At 50.7% G+C, this 17,907-nt stretch overlaps 1 protein-coding gene across 1 annotated transcript; it reads right to left on the bottom strand.

Annotated features, from left to right (window-relative positions):
• Nucleotides 1-634: 634 nt before the first annotated feature.
• On the bottom strand, nt 635-15,955 carry TTL (tubulin tyrosine ligase). The gene is made up of 7 exons (XM_058802768.1): nt 15,725-15,955; nt 12,219-12,297; nt 10,355-10,587; nt 6,901-7,036; nt 6,534-6,803; nt 5,556-5,699; nt 635-3,344 (listed from the first exon to the last, which is right to left on the bottom strand). Exons 1-7 carry the CDS (start codon nt 15,879-15,881, stop codon nt 3,227-3,229), a joined length of 1,137 nt encoding a protein of 378 aa, XP_058658751.1. The 5' UTR covers nt 15,882-15,955; the 3' UTR covers nt 635-3,226.
• Between the last annotated feature and the right edge of the window lie 1,952 nt (nt 15,956-17,907).

Here is a 17,907-nt window from a genome sequence, read left to right as displayed (position 1 = left end):
CTGTCCCTCCGGGCTGCGCTCCTCCCGACACGCATTCCCAGCTCCCCTGGGTCCCCCTTGTACATCCATGTCACCCGTGTCCCTCTCCCGGCCCAGCCACGTGCTCTCTCGGAAGAGGAGCCGGGACATCCACCCATGCCCGTCGCTCTCCGCCACTTCCGCACGCCGGGAATCCCGAAGAGCCCCGCTGTTCCCAGCTCCCAGCGCTGCCGGGACAGCCCAGTGCCCGGGCTCCTGGGCACTTGGCAGCCCAGGGACCCGCTGCGCCAAGGAAACACCGCAGGCCGTGGGGTTTGCATGTTTTAATGATGGTTTAGAGAGATGCGGATAGATGTGAGCTCACCGCAGAGCCGGGAGCTCAGGCATTCCCAGCCCCACATGCACAGGCTGGCGTGAGAGCAGCCGGGCACACGGTCCCGGGGCTGATCCTCGTCAGCGCCCCGTGTACCCCAAATCCTCTCAGCACCAGGGTTTCCCAAGGGCTGCCACAGCAGACACGGTCATGGAGCACGATTATGAACGGCACAGCGTTGCTCTCCCTGGAGAGAGCTGCGTGTGGAGAACGAGAAATGCTGGGAGCAGGGACATGCAAGCAGTCCTGAAGGGCACTGGTCACAGTCACCTGGATGAAATCGGCGATTGAGCCTTTCTTAGACTTCTCCGGCGTTCTCCATGGACTGTGGGATTTCAGCAGAAGCACAACATGACTAACTCGTATGGAACAAGCCACATGGGAGTTACCTGAAACCCAGAGTCCAGTGGAACCAGACCCTGCTGGACAACGCAGCTGGAACACCTGGGCCAGAAATTCTTCATGGATGACATGAAGGGATACAACTAAGACTAGAGACATTCTGTGGTATGGTAGGTGTCTTCTGGAAACCCAGCAGTATCCTGGGTGAAAGCTCAGGAAAGAGAGTAAGACCTTTTCTATTGACCTTTTAGCTGAAATAAACTAGAAAACATTTATTGTTGTATATTTCTAAAAAAAGAAACAAACAGAAGTCTCACAGGGGCTTGTGAGCATCACTTGCAAGGTGCACCCAAGGCTGCAATGCCCAGGCCTCAGCCACACACACATCCTCTACTCCACCTTGTAGCTATAGGATTTTGGGCAAAACTTTAGGCACTGTGCTCTCTGTCCTTTATCATTTACCTTCTGTGCTTTACTTTGGGGGACACTCTGAGAGAAGGTGGAAAATACACATTTTACTCCAGAGGATGTTGCTTATTCCTGAAAAATTCAGCAAACAGAGGATTCAAGTGTCCCTGAAACTCTACCTTCCCCAAGCCCAGCTGGAAAGGCAGGGTATGAATAGCTGCATCATCTGTAGTTGTGGCTCTACCACCAAGCATTATCTAAACTTCCCTTCTGAGGAGAAGGATGGGTCTAGCCCCCAGAATCTGAGCATTTCTTGGCTCATTGTGATGGGGAAAATTTTCTGTTCTCATCTGCCCTAGCGTTTATGAGAGCTCAGACACATCCTTGATGAGAGCAGCTGCTTTGAGGTCTTCCCACTGCTGGACAAAAACCATGCAGTTTTAAAGCTCAGCTAAGCCAACATGAAAATATCAACGGAGATGTGGTGAACTTTGCAATCTGAGTAACAACCCCTTAACAGCCTACATTTTACCTTGGTGAGTTACCACCACACTTCACCTGGACTGCAGTGAAATTCTGACACCTCTGTGCTATCAGAAGGTTAGAAAACCCAACCAATCCTTCCCCCAACATCCTTCTCCCTCCTTATCACTCAAGCCCCTTCCTATCAGAATTGCCTGCTGCATGAAGAACTCGGAAATCTCCATCACAAGCAGAGGTGAGTACACCAAAATGCTGGGATCTTCTGAGGAGGGCAGAAATTCCATTGCTGCTTCACTTCCCATTACACACAGGCAGCTTGTCATCTCCACAATGCCCTCCTGTTTGTTTGTTTGTTTGCTATGGGGAACAGGAACTGCTTTCTGTCCATGACCATCTCTCCCTGCCAGAGGGATGTGCTGGGCTCACACTGCAAATTCAGACACACTTCACAAGGTAGGACACATGACAGGTTTAGGTCATACTTGAAGCAGATGTTTGCTCTGAAATGCAGAGACCTCAAGGAATCTAACCTCTCCTTCCCCCCAAAGCACCTGATTTCCCAGATGTGTGGCAAACAGGAATGTCTCTCCTGGTCTACAAAACCTCACCCACCTTGCCCCTAGCTAATATCAAGTTGTGGACTGTGTTCAGGGCAGAAGATTACAGTATTTGTCAAACAGATGAGAATAAAACTGGCTGGAACAAATGGGATTTGGGTAAAAAGATTTCAGGTCCAAGTCTCAAGTAAATAATGAAGGGGAAATCTGAGAGAAGAGCCTAAATTCATTGCAGTGCCTCAGAAGAAACTGAGATCAGGTTTCTGCTACTTGAAATACTCAGCACAAAAGTGATGCTCAAAATCCTACAGCCTGCTGCTGAGTTCTGAGGGGGTCTCTCTACCTCTTTTAAGAAGAATCCAACTGCCTCAGACTGGGACAATCACTGATCCAAATCTCAATAGGAAAAGGGATAGCTATAAATAAAGAAAATCACCTTCCTTGCTTGGGTTAATTCACCACCTGCAGTTAAGCACCCTTTACCAGCCATTGCCTGGGTGTTCAGCCAACCAGCTTGGAAAATGACCTAAGGAAACTGATTTCTTGGTGTTCCTGGTTTTAGGCACCAGGAGAGCTGGCTCCTTTCTATGTAACAGAGCAGGAACAAAGGAAAGGAGTCACCTATTTGGAGCTGAGCTAAGGCACTAATGATGCAGTAGGTGAGGAAAGGATAAACACAGCAGGAGGAGGACAACTCCATCGTTCTCTCCACTCAATTCCCTTAAAAAACCCAATGTTATCTCTATAGAAAAGGAGGAGCTAATACAGCATTACAGTATCCCTGCTGGGGTTTCATTTTAAGGTTGTTCTGTTGTACTCCCAGAGAGATTTGTTTCAGGTATCAAAGTCACAGGAGCTGTTTCTAAAGTGGATTTTGGTGAATGCAGGCAGAGTTATCTGAGCAGCTCTGGCTCATCACAGCTCTGTGAGGATGCCTGTTTTGTTGTTTTTCCCTGTGGTCTCCCAGAAAATACGAAGCCTGTCTCTATCACTTTTTGGCATGTTACTGAGATAAGCCACCAGAGTGTGCTGACCCGAGGGGTGCAGTCTCTCCCTGTTCACAGAGGTGGCAGCTGTGTCATCGTCACAGCTTGATGAAGATCGAGGATGACTGGCTCATCTTCTGCCCAGTGTCACTGAGGGGGAAAACGCTGGAGATGGCTACATCCACAATTCCTTGGCAGAGCTCTGCATACAGCTTCCTAAGAAATGAGAGAGAGAGAGAATCAGACACCCAAGCAGGACAAACCAGCAGATGCCTGGCCAATTTTGATGTTTTTATGTAGAAATGCATTTTCCCAGCAAAATCTACAAGATCCTACTCCCATCACAAGGAGTTTCAGGGTGGCAAACAGGGGGAGAGCAGTATCTCTTCCACCTCCTCCCTGTTTACACCCACAAATATCTTCTTTTTCCATGGTGGTAATTCCCAGTATTGCTCCCTTTCACAAAGAACCACAAAACCCATTACCTATGTTTACAGTCAGAGGCTCGGCTCTGGACCCTCAGGCCCCAGACTTGAGTCTCCACAAGATGCAAAGGGGCAGAAAACATCTCAGGGCTCCCTATACCAAACTTCCAGCTCAGAGAGCTGGGATTTACTGCACCAGACTCTGTTCACACTGGAATGTGCCCCAGAAGGGCTGCTCTGATGCATTCCTGGTTTGATGAAATGTTGTTCTGGGGTGCAGCTCAGGGGTTCCACAAGACCCTCAGACATGTGGGATGTGTTTCACCATGGCACAGCAGGATTAGGGAGAAGAGAGACAAGGTGTTTGAGCTAACAACAGCTTCATTTTCTGCTGGAGGAAATGCACGGGTAACCTCCCTGAATGTGCTGGCATCTGGCACATATTTAGTCCCAAACCTGCTTTTCCCAGGATTAGCAATGTCTTTACTCCATGTCACTGGGGCTGTGTGACAGTGAGATGTTTTTTTTCAGCTCCTGGGAATGTTATGACTTACAGCAGCCATTTTTTTCCTCTTTAAACGGGAGCTGTGTGATACAAGTGCTACAAATAAAAATAACCCTGAACAGAAGTCACAACTAGCCAAAACCTACCTCAGCTGCTTTCAATCTTCCAAGTGCCCAACAAAGCCCTTGCTTTGCTCTTCCAAGAGGCACAAAACAAACACGGCACTGCTGCAATCCGAATCCACCCAGCAACAGCCAAATTCTACCCTTACAGCAAGACAAGGAGGTGCAAGGCAATAATTGCACCATGATGCACATGGGCAATCCTGGACACAGAAAGCTCCCCAAGCTCTAGCCCTGAAAAAGTTCCTCAACAGGCTGTCTGGTAAGGTTTGACCTGCATTTTTTGTCTACTGTTAGTGATGATCTAACCTAATTTAATCAACACCTAATCTCATAAAGTTCTAATGCAGCGATGTACAGCCTGTTCTGTTTTGCTGTTTTTTTTTTTAATATGATACAGATGCTTACTTAGCAAAAATTTCTGGTCTCCTGCAGCTGTCTCAGTCATGCAATACAGCACTTTCTGCTGTGCCTACACAGAAATGTTCATGGCCAGGGCTGTTGGGCTGTTCCAGCCTCCCTGTGGCTGCTGGAAGAAGCTATAACCTGATTTCTGAGATACCAAAAGGGTTAATTCAATTTTTACTGTGCCTGTGAACTCTTAGCAGAGAAACAAGGCATGCAAAATCTGCTTTCCCAGCAAGGATGGCTGGAAGGTAAGAAGACATCTGGCTCAGGAATGCAGGCACAGCCAAAACAAGGACTTAATATGGGAACCAACCTGGGGAGGGTTTTTGGTAATGGGCAAATTGTAACATGCATGAATATAAGCAAGACACTTGTAAAATCACATGGACACATAAGGTCAGGAGTTATCCCCCGTGTGATTTGAATTAATGATGCTCTTAACACTAAATTGGTGTTGAGTCTTTATTCCTTAGGTTTTCAGGGATTTGGTAACATCTGCAGCATCCACAGTGTGCTCTGTGGTCCTGCTGCCTGCAAATTGAGTCACTCACTTCCAGCTGCTGCCCTTAATGCTCCTCATTTAACATGTGCTCACATAAACAGCAGCCACCAGTGGTGCCACAACAGAGACTGAGAAACAATCTGACTCCCAAAACATTAAATCTGCAAACATAACTTCAACCCAAAAGCAATAAAAATGACCCAAGTGATACTCAAACCTATTTGTTCAAAAACCCAGGTTAATGCCTCATCCCACGTGGGAAAGAAGCTGGGGGATACCAAACACAGACAGAAGAGTAATGAACCCAAACTGACTGGCACTTGGGAGTCCAGTGTTAGCCTGGAAAACTCCCTCACCATTCATTTTCTTTCACCTTTTTCACTTGGAGCTGGGACACAGCCATGTTTTGGGTGAGGCATGTGAATGGTGGCATCACAAGGGTGTTCCAGAAACTGATTTACTCACTGGGCACATGCTGGGGCCCCATTGACTTCTATCAGCCAGACCTTCAGCTCCTCATCCACCATGAAGTCAAAGCCAAAGAGCTGGAAGCTCTGGTAGTGAAGATGCTTCGTGCTGATTGCAGGCTCTATACACATAAGGCAGCTTCTGTGAAGGGAGAAACAGGAACTCAGGGTTAAGGCTGCTGTGGACAGGTTAAGTAGGAGGGGTTGTCCTGGAACTCTCCCAAATTACAAGTTATATCCAACACATGCCATAGTAACCAGGTCCAAGTGAAAATCCATGTGGGGACACCCCTGAGTTAACTCACAAAGAGCTGGAGAGCATCCTCCCTCACCACTGGGTCAGGCAAGCTGGAAAACATGATGTGCAATGCCACCAAGGGCTGCAGCAGGTCCCCAGGAACTGCCACTGGATGCTCATTTGCCTTCAAGTCCCTCAAAGATTACACCACATCTTTTTTAGTGCAATTAACAGCAGTGGGGTACTGGCAAAGCAAATCCCTTCATGAAGGACTGCTTTGTCAAACCTGGATTCTGTGCAGCACCAAGATCTCTCTCCAGGCACCTTCTCTGCCCAGGAAGGAAGTGGCTCTTGTGGACTGAGGAAGATGACCCAGGCAACAGCCATGTGCTGTGCTGGCTGATGGTGGGGGAAGCATCCACAGTCTGCACACTTGAGTTCATCTTCACCTTCTCTCTATCACCTTTATGCCTTTCTTAATCTCAGCCTCTCCAGCCCTGGCTCTCTTCCCTTTTCACTCTATCCTTCTCCAGCCACAGCTGGCAAATCACAGAGATGTGGACACACACCACTGAGGCAACAGCACTTATGGTGGTACCTTCTCACTGAGCAGTGACATGGGGCTATTTATGGCCTTATCCTAAATTTCTGCAATTGAAACCCTTTCCTTTTTGCTCTATGTCCATACTCCCTGTCCCTGAAGGGTTTTGCCCTCTTCAGCAGCAGGGAGCTGGCTACCTTATGATGTGTTTGATTTGCAGTAAGATGCTGTTCTCAAGCGTTGTGTTCAGGGCATCCATCAGATACTGGTTGAACTCCTCGAAGAACATTTCGTTCCCTTCCTCATAGCGCCCATAGTTTTTGGAATATTCCTTCTGGATGCAGTGATTGGTCAAGTGGCAGGTTTTGTCCTGGAAGTTAGCACTGTTATATGGTTCTGAAGAGGTCCGCAGGACACCCTCTCTGTAGAGGTAGATATTATATTGATGATCCACAAGAACCCAGCTCCTGGGGGAACAAACAGGAGGACAAATTCTACTCTCAGTGGCTCCCAAAGAAACAGCATGAACAAGAAAACTGCTGTTACAAAGGCAGGAGAGGTTACCTGATGTCAAACTTGCGATGCCCTGGCTCTAAAAGTAGAGGATTCTCCAGGTACTTCTGAATCACGTGCACTTGTCCCTGCTCATCGATGAAGTCCAGGAGCTCTGAAGCCTCTGAAGAAATCAGGATCCCTTCCCCTGGCACAGAAAGTTGAAGACAAAATTAGGCAGAGGATCCTTCTACCTTTGTTGGAGCTTTTTCAGGCCCCCAGTGGCTCATTAGCCCAAAAAGCAACACGCAGGAACCCGTGGCCCCAGGGTCAGCAATGGCACAGCCACTCCATGGGAATGAATCTGTGGAGGGATCTCTCCCTTGCCACCCCCAGAAACCAGCCCTGCTGCAAATGGGAACCAAGGGCATCTGACAGGGCACAGCCTGCCCAGGGCATGTCTGCAGGGGGGTGGCTGCTGAGGTGTGAGGAGATGCACAGCTAACAGGGACCTGGGCAGGCAGTGAGGCAGCTGCTTGGCTTGGGGGCATTCTGGTTTCTTTTATGTCTTTTTTTTCTTTCTATCTAGGCTTGGCAGGGGTAAGACGATGTGGTGGTGGCTGTATTTGGCACTTGGCAAATTTGGTTTTGTTTTTCCCTGGTTTTCAGCAGTTTAGAGAGAACAGGGAGTTTGGCACATTATCTATAAAGATTTTTGCCCTTCTTTTTTATTTGGGGAGGGAGATTTGTGGGGTTTTTTATCCCAGACTCAAGACTTTCCCTGTCTGGCTTCTCTGGCTGCCAGAGGCAGTCACACATGCACACTTGTGCAGCGCTGCCCTGCTCACTGAATTCACTTAAGTTATTATTAAAATCATTGCTGAATAAGGAAAAGCACCATTTTAAATTGCTCATCCATGTACTCAGTGTTCCAGCTGTGGAAGCTCTTCATTAAAAAAATGAACTGTGCCATTTAAACACTCCTACATTTTGGCTGAAGCTGTCACTGTTCATCTCTTGCAAGAGTCCAAATAGCAAACTTCTGTTGCAGAGCACTGAAGAGAGCCCATTTTCCTTCTGGGATTTCATAAAGGAAGGGCATGGTGCCAGGAGGGATAAGCCGGCTCAGGTAAAGTTATCAAACCCTCCTCTGGCACTATGCCCATTCTTGAGGTATTAAGTTTTCTGGACTAAACCTGATTACTTAGTCTTAATTTTGTGCTGAGTGTTTTTGAGGAAATACTGTGCAAAAAAAAACCCCACTCTTCAAGGGGGCATCAGAGGGGTAACAGAGGTTTGAAGCACAGGCAGGGTTTGACAGGATCATCCAACAAAAAATGCTCCTAGCTGTGATTTCTGTGATTGCTGTCAGCACAGCCCTGCAGGTACTCCCACTGCTGCATCCTCTGCTCAGCTTTCCAGCTCTACTGTCCTCTCATTCATCCCAGCACCCTCCACTGAAAGGAAGCCTGAAATTAAAGTATCTTTCTCACCCATGATTTATGCAGAGGGCAAGATTTTTTAGTCTCCTGATCACAGCAGAGCAAGGCAGAACCTTGCACTGGCACAACTTCAGGCTGTGCACTGGGGAAAGGAGGGGAACAACACCCCAGAGCCAGCAAAGCTGCTGCAGTGGGGAGATCAGCAGGCACCTGCTCCACATGGACAGATGGCAAACCCAGGGGAGGGTCAGGGCAGCCACCCAGTGAGGCAGCAAAGCAGCTTATGTGGGGCAGCTGGCAAAGAAAACACCAAAACCTCCAGCCACAGCTGCCAACCCTTCAAATGTTTGACTCAGGGAATCCTAAACCTTGAATTTTCCTGTTACTGATGGATGACTAAACTGTTGTTAGACCTGTCCCAAGACAAGGGCTGTGCCTGAGCTGTATCTTTCTTGGTAATTAGCATGAACAAGCTTTCTTCTTCATCAGAAGTAATCCCCAGACATATAAAACTTCCCTCTAGAAGATTACCATGAGACTCTGCTTTCCACTTTAATTTGCAGCAGCACAGTGATGAATACAAAAGGCTACTCTGCTTTAGTGCAGGAAAGATGGGATCACATGTGCATGAAGTATCTGAAGAGCCTGAACCTGCTCAGCCTGCAGCAGACCACAGCAACTGCCTTTCCAAATGCCCAGATGGATTTTTCTGCCAGTTTACCCCACAGAAACACATTCTTGCACTGGCATAACAAAAGGACTCATCTCCCCTTCATTCCTGATGAAAACAAGGATACTCTTCCAATTCTTCTTGGTGACAGAGCCAAGAGAGCAGGACAGAGAGGGAAGCTGGTGTAAAGGACAGTTTTATGGTGCAGCCAGCTCTGGCTTTCACATTCTCTTTTCTGCAAGGCTGCATGCAAAGTGACTCTGCAAAGATGAGTAATGGGCTTGTTCTCTCTGAAAAGACCAGGTCCCTCCTCAGGCTGGGCTCTGCTGCACACACAGCAAGGTAAGTTTTTAAACATAGCCATTCTAACAAAAAAAAGTGCCCACGATAAGACCATAACTGACAGAGAGCACACAGTCACCAAAGCCCTGCATTTAGAGCTGTGTCCAGCCACCTCACAGCTCCTTATTTCTGCAGAGTGAGTGATGGAATGACCCTGGAACAAGGAAGGACACATTATCACTGGGGTATCTGTTTGTCCTACTCAGATTAAATGGACAGACAGACACTGCATTGATTGTCTGTGCTCTGGTACCTTCCCCTGAGGCCTGGGTACAACTGTGACGCACTGAGCTCGTGGCTGCTCATTGTGACCACAGGCAGGCCACTGGCACCAGGCATGTGAGTCTGGCTGAAAGACAAGCAGGATTTGCACCCAGGAGAAGGCAAGTTAAGCTGCAGCATGGGAAGCTGGGCTCCTCGCCCTTGAAGGCTACTGTCCTGCCTGCTGACTGCCTCCCTGTATCCTGTTCTGCTCCCTCTAAACTGCTCTCCACATTCCCCCCACTTGCTGGTTCCTGCTGTGCTGCAGACAACTTTTATGGAAAATCCTTTCCTTAGGATTTTTCCTCCTGAGAAGCTGAAAGGCCTCAGGAACAAAATGTAAACAATGGTTATCTGCTGCTGTGGAATGCAACAGGTTTGCCTTTGATAGGCCCATCTCGGACAGAGAGCTGAGCCACAAACCTTTATTATCATTCTTTGCTATTCTATTCTTAGCTGGCCTTCTGATGAAACCTTTTCTTCTATTTTTTTAGTACAGTTTTAATGTTATATATATAATAAAATAATAAATCAAGCCTTCTGAAACATGGAGTCAGATCCTCATCTCTTCCCTCATCTAAGAACCCCTGTGAACACGGTCACACTGCTGCCTTCTCCCCACAGTACATTCCCACATTTTGAGGTGCATGTTCATGTCCTAGGCAGCACATGCACACCACCCTGCCTGCCTGCCTGGCATGGCCAGTGGAGCCCTTCAGACACACCAGCTCAGCCAAACCCTGTGACCCTACAGATCATGCAAAAAGAGTGAGGAATGATGAGGAACAGCTCCTGGTGCTGGAGAACGAACCTTTGGCACCAGCAGAGGACTTGGCTATCCACACGTTGCCCTCGTTGCCCTCGCGGCGCCGGTTGTAGGCGGCCAGGAACACTTCCCGCTCGTCTGTCCTCGAGTTGTTGATGAGATGGCGAATTCCGTTCTGGGCTGGAGCCACCGGGGTCTTCAGGTTTGTTGGGTAAATCACATAGGACTCAGGGAACCACGTGCAGGACTCCGACAGCTCAGGGCTTGTCTTGATGAGCCTGGGTGAACACAGACAGGCTGTTAATGTCCAGAGTGTGCTCACCTGCATGGGGCCTTTCTAATAAAGAAAAATCATCATTAACTGGGCTCTTTTGCTTGATGATGAATGGCAGCTTATGGATAGCCTGTGCTAAATTATCCTGTTTTCCTTAAACCCTTCAAATTAGGGTTTTCTTAAAGATATCATGGCAACCCAAGCCCACAGCAAAGCACTACTCTTTGAAGCAGAACCTGCATGCTTTCATTAAACACTTTACTGATATAATGAAACTAACAGCTGTTAGTTTCCCCATAACTAAAGCTGGTGCTGCATTCCCTGCACAAGGGAACTGAGGAGGGATTTTCACTGACATGGCTCAGGGCAGGAAGGATCACAGCTGGAAAAAGGAAAGCCAGAGCAGTAATGCTGTCTGTGCTGGTGTTTAGCCCTTGATCCCATTCCCACTGAGATAGGACCAGGTGTCCCAGCTGTGCATGAAGATCTCTGGGAAGCCACAGAAAGCAAGGGCACAGCTTTCACATGTTTCACATCCCAAGGTGTCTGGAATCCCTCAGGCACATCTCTCTGGAGACAGCAGCAAATTCCTGTTAGCAGAGCTCAGGCCTGTTTTCTTTCCAAGTCAAGGGAGCTGCCTGCCTCTCCAAATGCCTGTGCTTTGCTTAAAGCCAAAAGTGGAGTTCTTGAGGTGCTGACTCTCTGTGCATTTGTGCCTCTCTGCTGGGATGGCAGTGAGTCAGTGGCACTTTGGGAGCCCTGAGAAATGTCACTTGTTGTCCTGTCGGTCCCTAGGTAGCTTGATGCATGCTTGACCCTACAGTTAAAAAGGTCAGCCGAGCTGCAGGATATAAAACCAGGTGTGCAAGTGCTTTCAGCACTCCAGGTAACAGGCTAAAGAGGAATTCATCTGAGGAGTGCTCCAAGTGCTTGTTTAAAAATACTCTGCCACTTTCTGGCAAACACCATCACCACTGCCAGGAAAGGAACTGGGAAGAGGCTCTTTGCAGAGGTAGGAGAGGCCTTGGATCAGCACACCCAGGGCTGCATTAGTGAGAGGCAGCACAGACTGTAATGGGCAATCAAAGGAGACCAAGAGCTCTGACATAAAGATACAGAGTTTGCACAGGGACAGGGTTATTTACCATGAAAGTTCATCCACATTTCCCCAGGAGAGCCTGGCATGGCAGGTCATGCAGAAATAACTCCCAGAGCTCTTCCTGGAGATGTCTCCAAGCATTTGTTTGACCAACAAATCTGATTAGCTAAAGGCACATTAGTGTCTCTTCTCTGTATGGAACAGAGAATAAAAGGAGAAGGTTTTAATTAAATGTCTACAAGGAAAAAGAGCAGATTCGTTTGGGTTTCTTTTTCCCTTTTGATTTGGCTCTAATCTGATTCAATACAGTCCATGGTTTCAAGTAGATGTAACTCAGTGGAAAAGGCATTTCCCCTGAGGTTACAGAGAGGCCTTTGTGCACACAAACAGCTCCAGAGAGCAGCCCAGGAGCCTGAAGACAGCACATGCACAGGGCAGCTGCTGTGTGAAATACCCTCCAAACAGGTTCAACACTCAACAAGGGTTAGAAGGGAAGTTTCTGCCCAGCCCATCTGACATTTCAGTGAATTTCTTACTTCACCAGAGACGCTTTGCGGCACAGCTTGTCTGCTCCCCTGTAGTAATTCACCAGCTGCACAAGTCCAGGTTCGTGGCCTGAGAAGGGGAAACAGAGGTCAGACAAACTCCAAAATGAACAAAGGCAAAGCAGCTGCTTGGTGCAAAGGACCTGTGCAGTAGGGGAAGGAAAAGGAGGCTGTTTCCTTGCCCTGCATTACAGAAACAGGTTGTAAACTGCTCCCTGTGGTTTCTTTCATTTAGTTATAAAAAACGATGCAGTTACCCACTTGTTTTTAATCTGACACATCCATCTTGCAAAGGAAAATAATTTTTTCCTAATTCACACTGGGAACTGGCAGGTGCTCTCCATCTGCTGGTGTAAGCTTGTAAGAACCAAGATTCCAGTCACTCTTAAATACAGGTGGAGGATGTAGGGAAACACACCCTGACACAAAAATCACAGCTCAGCAAAGAGCCTTTTTTCTTTGTTATGTACAGCACAACTCCCTCTTGGGCCTGAGACCATAAAACACTGGGGAAAACTTGGAGTCTTGCTTCTTTCTAGCAGTTTGCAACAAGACCTGTTGGATACCTGAGGTGAGGAGGAACCTCTGGGAGTCTCTGCTCCAACCTCGTGTCCAAAGCCTGAGTATCTCCAAAGACAGATACTGACTTTAGGTCCTTGTCCCAGGGCTTGGCTGTCAAGCTGTGTCCCCTTGACTATACTGGTGGCCCTTCCTATAGTAACTCCAGATGTTTAAGTCTTCACCTTTTCACAGGACAGAAACACTCCTGCTCAGCTGGAAGCTCCCTGAGAGGGACCAGAATCCAGAAAAAGGATTTAGGGTTTTACTTATCCTCCTTGGTACCTGCCTGGGAAAAAAGGCCGGGAGCAAACATTACCTTAAACACCAGGCAGCTGCAAGATCACAGAGAGGAAATATCTATCTTCAGCCTGAAAGTCACTTCCCTGACCTGGGTCACTTTTATTCACAAATCTTTAAATACAAGATAGCTGAAAACCATCCTGCAGAAAAGATCTGTAGCTTCAGGCACTTCAAGGTGCATCCAGCACAGGCAGGTTTTTTTTTTTTTTTTTTTTTTTTTTCTGAAAAGAAAATAATAAAACCCCTCAAATTTTCTTCTGTTTCCAGTTTATCCTGGGGAGATGGGCTCATGAGCATTGCCATGGAGCAGTGGGCTGCAACACAGACTTGGGTGGCCCGCAAAGAGGGACCACAAGGCAGGAAGGGAAACTTCTGGAGCATGTTGTGAGCTCTGCAGCATGCATTTAGTGGGATTAAAAAGCTGCCAAGGCACTGACCAAAGTGGCAATCGTCTCCTGGCCAGCAGAGCATGCAGCCCAGCATCCCCTGCTACAAGAACCTCTTCCTCCTTTCCATGCCCTCAGCACAAACTGCTTTTCTCCTAGATGAGGACACAGCTTAAGGGCACAATCCCCCAGGAATTAGGTTATCAGTGAGAGCTGCAGAGGTCCCTGCAGCTGGGCAGAAGCAGTGGTGCATGCTGAGTCCCCACTTCTCTCCATGATCCAGCTTAGGCCCTGAGTAATGCAAATCCCTACAGTTCCCTGAATTAATGTCTGCTTCCACTGAGTAGAGCCCTTAGGAAAACCAAGCCAGCTTTGATGCAACAGTTGCTCAGGAAGAAGATAGAGCTTTTTGGAAAATGCACCAAAATAACCACGTTATTTTTGGTCTGACTCTACTGATTTCAGGCAACCAGTTTCCTGCTATAGGAGGACGGTTTAAAGATGCCAGTGCCAAAGCATGGCCCCTCTCCATGGGTTATAGACATGGCTTGGCTGTGAGAAATGGTTTGAGATTTTGTGCATCCCATGGCAACACATGCTGAAGGGCTCAGGGAAGCCCTTTCATCACTCCAGGACACTTTTAGAGGATGGAAGGGGTTAGTCAGAGATGGCCACAAGCCCACCACAGCTGGATGTGCTGTGCATGCCCACTCTCAAGGAACTGCATTTGTTCTGCAATGAGGCCTGATGCTCACAGGTCCTCCATGCTGAGCAAGTTAAAGCACAGGTCTGCCTGCTGTGCCTGCTGCAAGCACATGTGAGCATCCTCGCTGCCTGAGCCTCTCCTGGTGTCTCCCTGCCCACTGCAGACACTGGCGGTGACCAGATGGCACCGCCATGTGATGGGGACTTTCCACGCACCAGTGTGCAGGAGACAAGGGAGAGGTGCTGGAACTGGTGACTTGCAAATTGTTAAGAGCAGCCAGAGATGGGTCTCTGCTGCAAGAAAGGGGCTGCATGAAAAGGGCTGCAAAGCCATCTTGCACCAGAGCTGCTGGAGTGAGGAGGCTCTGCCTCTTCTGATGTTCATGCAGCCAGAAGCAGTGCTGCAAAACCACCCCAGAAAGACACAAACCAGGGCCAAGATGACAGTGCAGCCCCGCTCCCTGCCACGCCCTGCAACGCTGCCAGTGCCTGCCTTGGCTCTCCTGTTCCTGGGCACTCACCCTCCCTGCTCCTGGGCTCTGCACCATCCTGCAGGGCACAGGGCCAGGGTGGCTGTGCCATGGGGCAGCACCTGCATGGCAGGCAGGGCACAAACCTACACAGAGCCCTGCGTGGTGGCAGGATGACACTGGGGGTCAGGCAGCAGGGGAAAAGGTGGTGGGGCAGGGCTTGTACAGGGCCCTACACACACAGAGCCTCTGGAATTACCCACGCCCTGCTCCAGACAGGGACAGTGCTGTCACCCGCACCGAGCCCTGCAGAGGCACATCCCCACCAGCTCGGCGCTGGAGTGAAGGTTTGAACGTGCCTGGCTTAGCCGTGTTCCTGCTGCCTGAGACAGGAGGCAGAACAGCTCTAAGCCCGATACCACATAAGCTCAGCACCGCAGTGTCCGTGCCCAGCAGCAGGCAGGCGATGACACCGGAGCCACCGCGGCCCCACAAAGGCACCGCCGCTTGTCCGGATCCCCTCGCAGCGGTGCGAGCGGCCCCAAGGGCACCGCGGCAGGGCAAGGAAGGCGCTCCTGGGCTGCACCAGAGGGGGCCGGGATCCCCAGCTCTGCCGCATGTCATGGGGGAATCTCCGGGTGACACTCGTGTCATCCCCCCGCCCTTCCCACGGCTTGACCACCCCACAGGCCTCAAGCCGGGCGGGTGTTTGGGGGGAGCGCGGTGAAATCACTCTCCGAGAGCTTGGGAAAGGATCCTTCGAGCCCCGGCTGGCGGCGGCAGGGCCCGCAGAGAGCCGGCTGCGCGGAGACCCCGCGAGGCCTGAGCTTTGTTTGGGCGCCGGGGCGGCCGCCGAGCCGCGGGGACAGCGACAGGGACGGGGCGGGAGCGGGGCCGGGGGCACTGCATCCCCAACCGCGGGGGCTCCGAGAGGCTGCGGCGACCCGCGGGGACGCTGCCCTGCGGCGGGGGACACCGGGGACGGGCGGGCACAGCCGCAGCCACGGACCGAGGGGGAGCGGGGAACGCCGGGCGCCGCTGCCGGCGGCGGGGCGGGCGCGAGGAGGAGCCTTACCCAGCCTGCCGAAGGGGAGCCGGTTCCTCTCGCCCAGCATGAGGTTGAAGCGGGGGTTGTCCCTGCGGAGGCGCCGCCACTGCCCGCTGGCCAGCAGCAGCCGGCTCACCTCGGTGTACACGCTGCTGCCCTCGTCCCGCACCACGAAGGTGTACATGGCGGCGGGGCGGGGGGGAAGGGGCTCCCCGCCCTACCCCCGGCGGCTCATGGGGCCCCGCCGCAGCCCAGGCAGGGCCCTGCGCGGCCGCCGCCGCCCGGGCCGGCTCCGCATGGCCGGGGCCGCCGCCCCCGCGCACCGCCCGACAGCCTGCCCAGGCGGCAACTAACCCGGAACCAGAACCGCCCTCCCGAGCCCGATCCTGAGCCCGAGCCGGCTCCGGCTCCTGCTTCTCCCCGCCCCGTTACGCCGTGCAGCCGCCGGGGCGGGGCGTGCGCCCGCTGGGGGCCGGGCCAGCGTCTCCGCGGGGTGACACCGGCCGGCGTCTGTCACCGGCCGGGATCTGACACTGCCCGGGATCTGTCACCGGCCGGGATCTGACACTGCCCGGGATCTGACACTGCCCGGGATCTGTCACCGGCCGGGATCTGACACTGCCCGGGATCTGTCACTGCCCTGATCTGACACCGCCCGGGACCTGTCACTGCCCGAGATCTGACACCGTCCGGGATCTGTCACTGCCCTGATCTGACACTGCCCGGGATCTGTCACTGCCCTGATCTGACACTGCCCGGGATCTGTCACCGGCCGGGATCTGACACTGCCCGGGATCTGTCACTGCCCTGATCTGACACCGGCCGGGATCTGACACCGGCCGGGATCTGTCACTGCCCGGGATCTGTCACTGCCCGAGATCTGACACCGTCCGGGATCTGACACCGGCCGGGATCTGTCACTGCCCGGGATCTGTCACTGCTCTGATCTGACTACGCCCGGGATCTGTCACTGCCCGGGATCTGACACCGGCCGGGATCTGACACCGCCCGGGATCTGTCACTGCCCGGGATCTGACACTGCCCGGGATCTGACACCGCCCGGGATCTGTCACTGCCCGGGATCTGTTAGTGCCCGGGATCTGTCACTGCCCGGGATCTGTCACTGCCCGGGATCTGACACCGGCCCGGTTCTGTCATCGGCCCCGCCGCTCCCCGGTGTGACTCAGCCCGGTGTGTCCCCTGTCACCCAGGCTTGGTGCCTGCAGGCTCTGCTGCCCTCCGGTGCTCAGGGCCCCTGGAGGTGGCTCACCCCTGAGCCAGGAGATCTCCTCCTTCCTAATCCATTTGGCTCTTCCAATCACTCCTTATCTTCTCCTACATTGCTACCTAATTTGATCCTTCTGCTTATGGAAAGGTCCTCTTGTTTGTAACCATCACTTCTGTCTTCCTCACAAACCTGCAGCAGAGCAAAGATATCTCACAAATTAAAACCTGGAAGTTAGATTTCCTCCCCAGAACAGATCAGGTCTGTCTTAACAAACCTATCAATAATGAAAATTATGAGGTTTTGAGTTGGTTAATGTCCTGTTTTTCCTTCAGACACTGTATGAGTAATGACATCAGCATTGCATACATCAGCTGGCATACTCTATAAATCATGATATATTTCCAAGAAATAAGGAACATTTTGCTGAAGGAAACACAGAGAGGTCATGACCTGCACATTGCCTTTTCTTTTTTTGATAGCACAAGGTAAGGTGTTAAGTGATTCATGGATGGAAAAAATTAATTTAGAAAATAGCTGCTGTCATAGCAGCTAACAAAAAATTCTCTAGGCAGCTTATTTCTACTAGGAGGTGCTCTTGAACCTGGGATAGGATGGGCCTCTGGATCTGTTTTCAGATGCATCCTCAGTGTGTGTTCTCTTCACAGTGTTGTGAGTTAAAACACCTCACAGCCCAGGGAATCACAGAGCACCTGGGACTCAGATCCTGAAGCCATTCCTCTTCCCAGTTTGGGTATGTGCTGTTTATCAGGATTCTAAAATTATAGGTAATTCCAACTGATAGATAATTTGATGGCTCATCTCTGTTGGTTGCATAATGAAGCACAAGAGGCAAAGATACTCCACAGAGTTAAGATCGATGTGTTAGACCAGTAAGCAGAATGAAGTCCAATAATGGGCTACTCAATATTCCATGCTAGATTTCCTGTAGCAAGGTGGATTTTGGGTTTGTGGTGTGGTTTTT

The sequence above is a fragment of the Ammospiza caudacuta genome, chromosome 3 (assembly GCF_027887145.1).
Source record: "Ammospiza caudacuta isolate bAmmCau1 chromosome 3, bAmmCau1.pri, whole genome shotgun sequence".
In the NCBI taxonomy this organism is placed as follows: Eukaryota; Metazoa; Chordata; class Aves; order Passeriformes; family Passerellidae; genus Ammospiza; species Ammospiza caudacuta.
The sequence above is the reverse complement of the archived record's forward strand: the minus strand, read 5'-3'. Positions and strand labels throughout refer to the sequence as shown.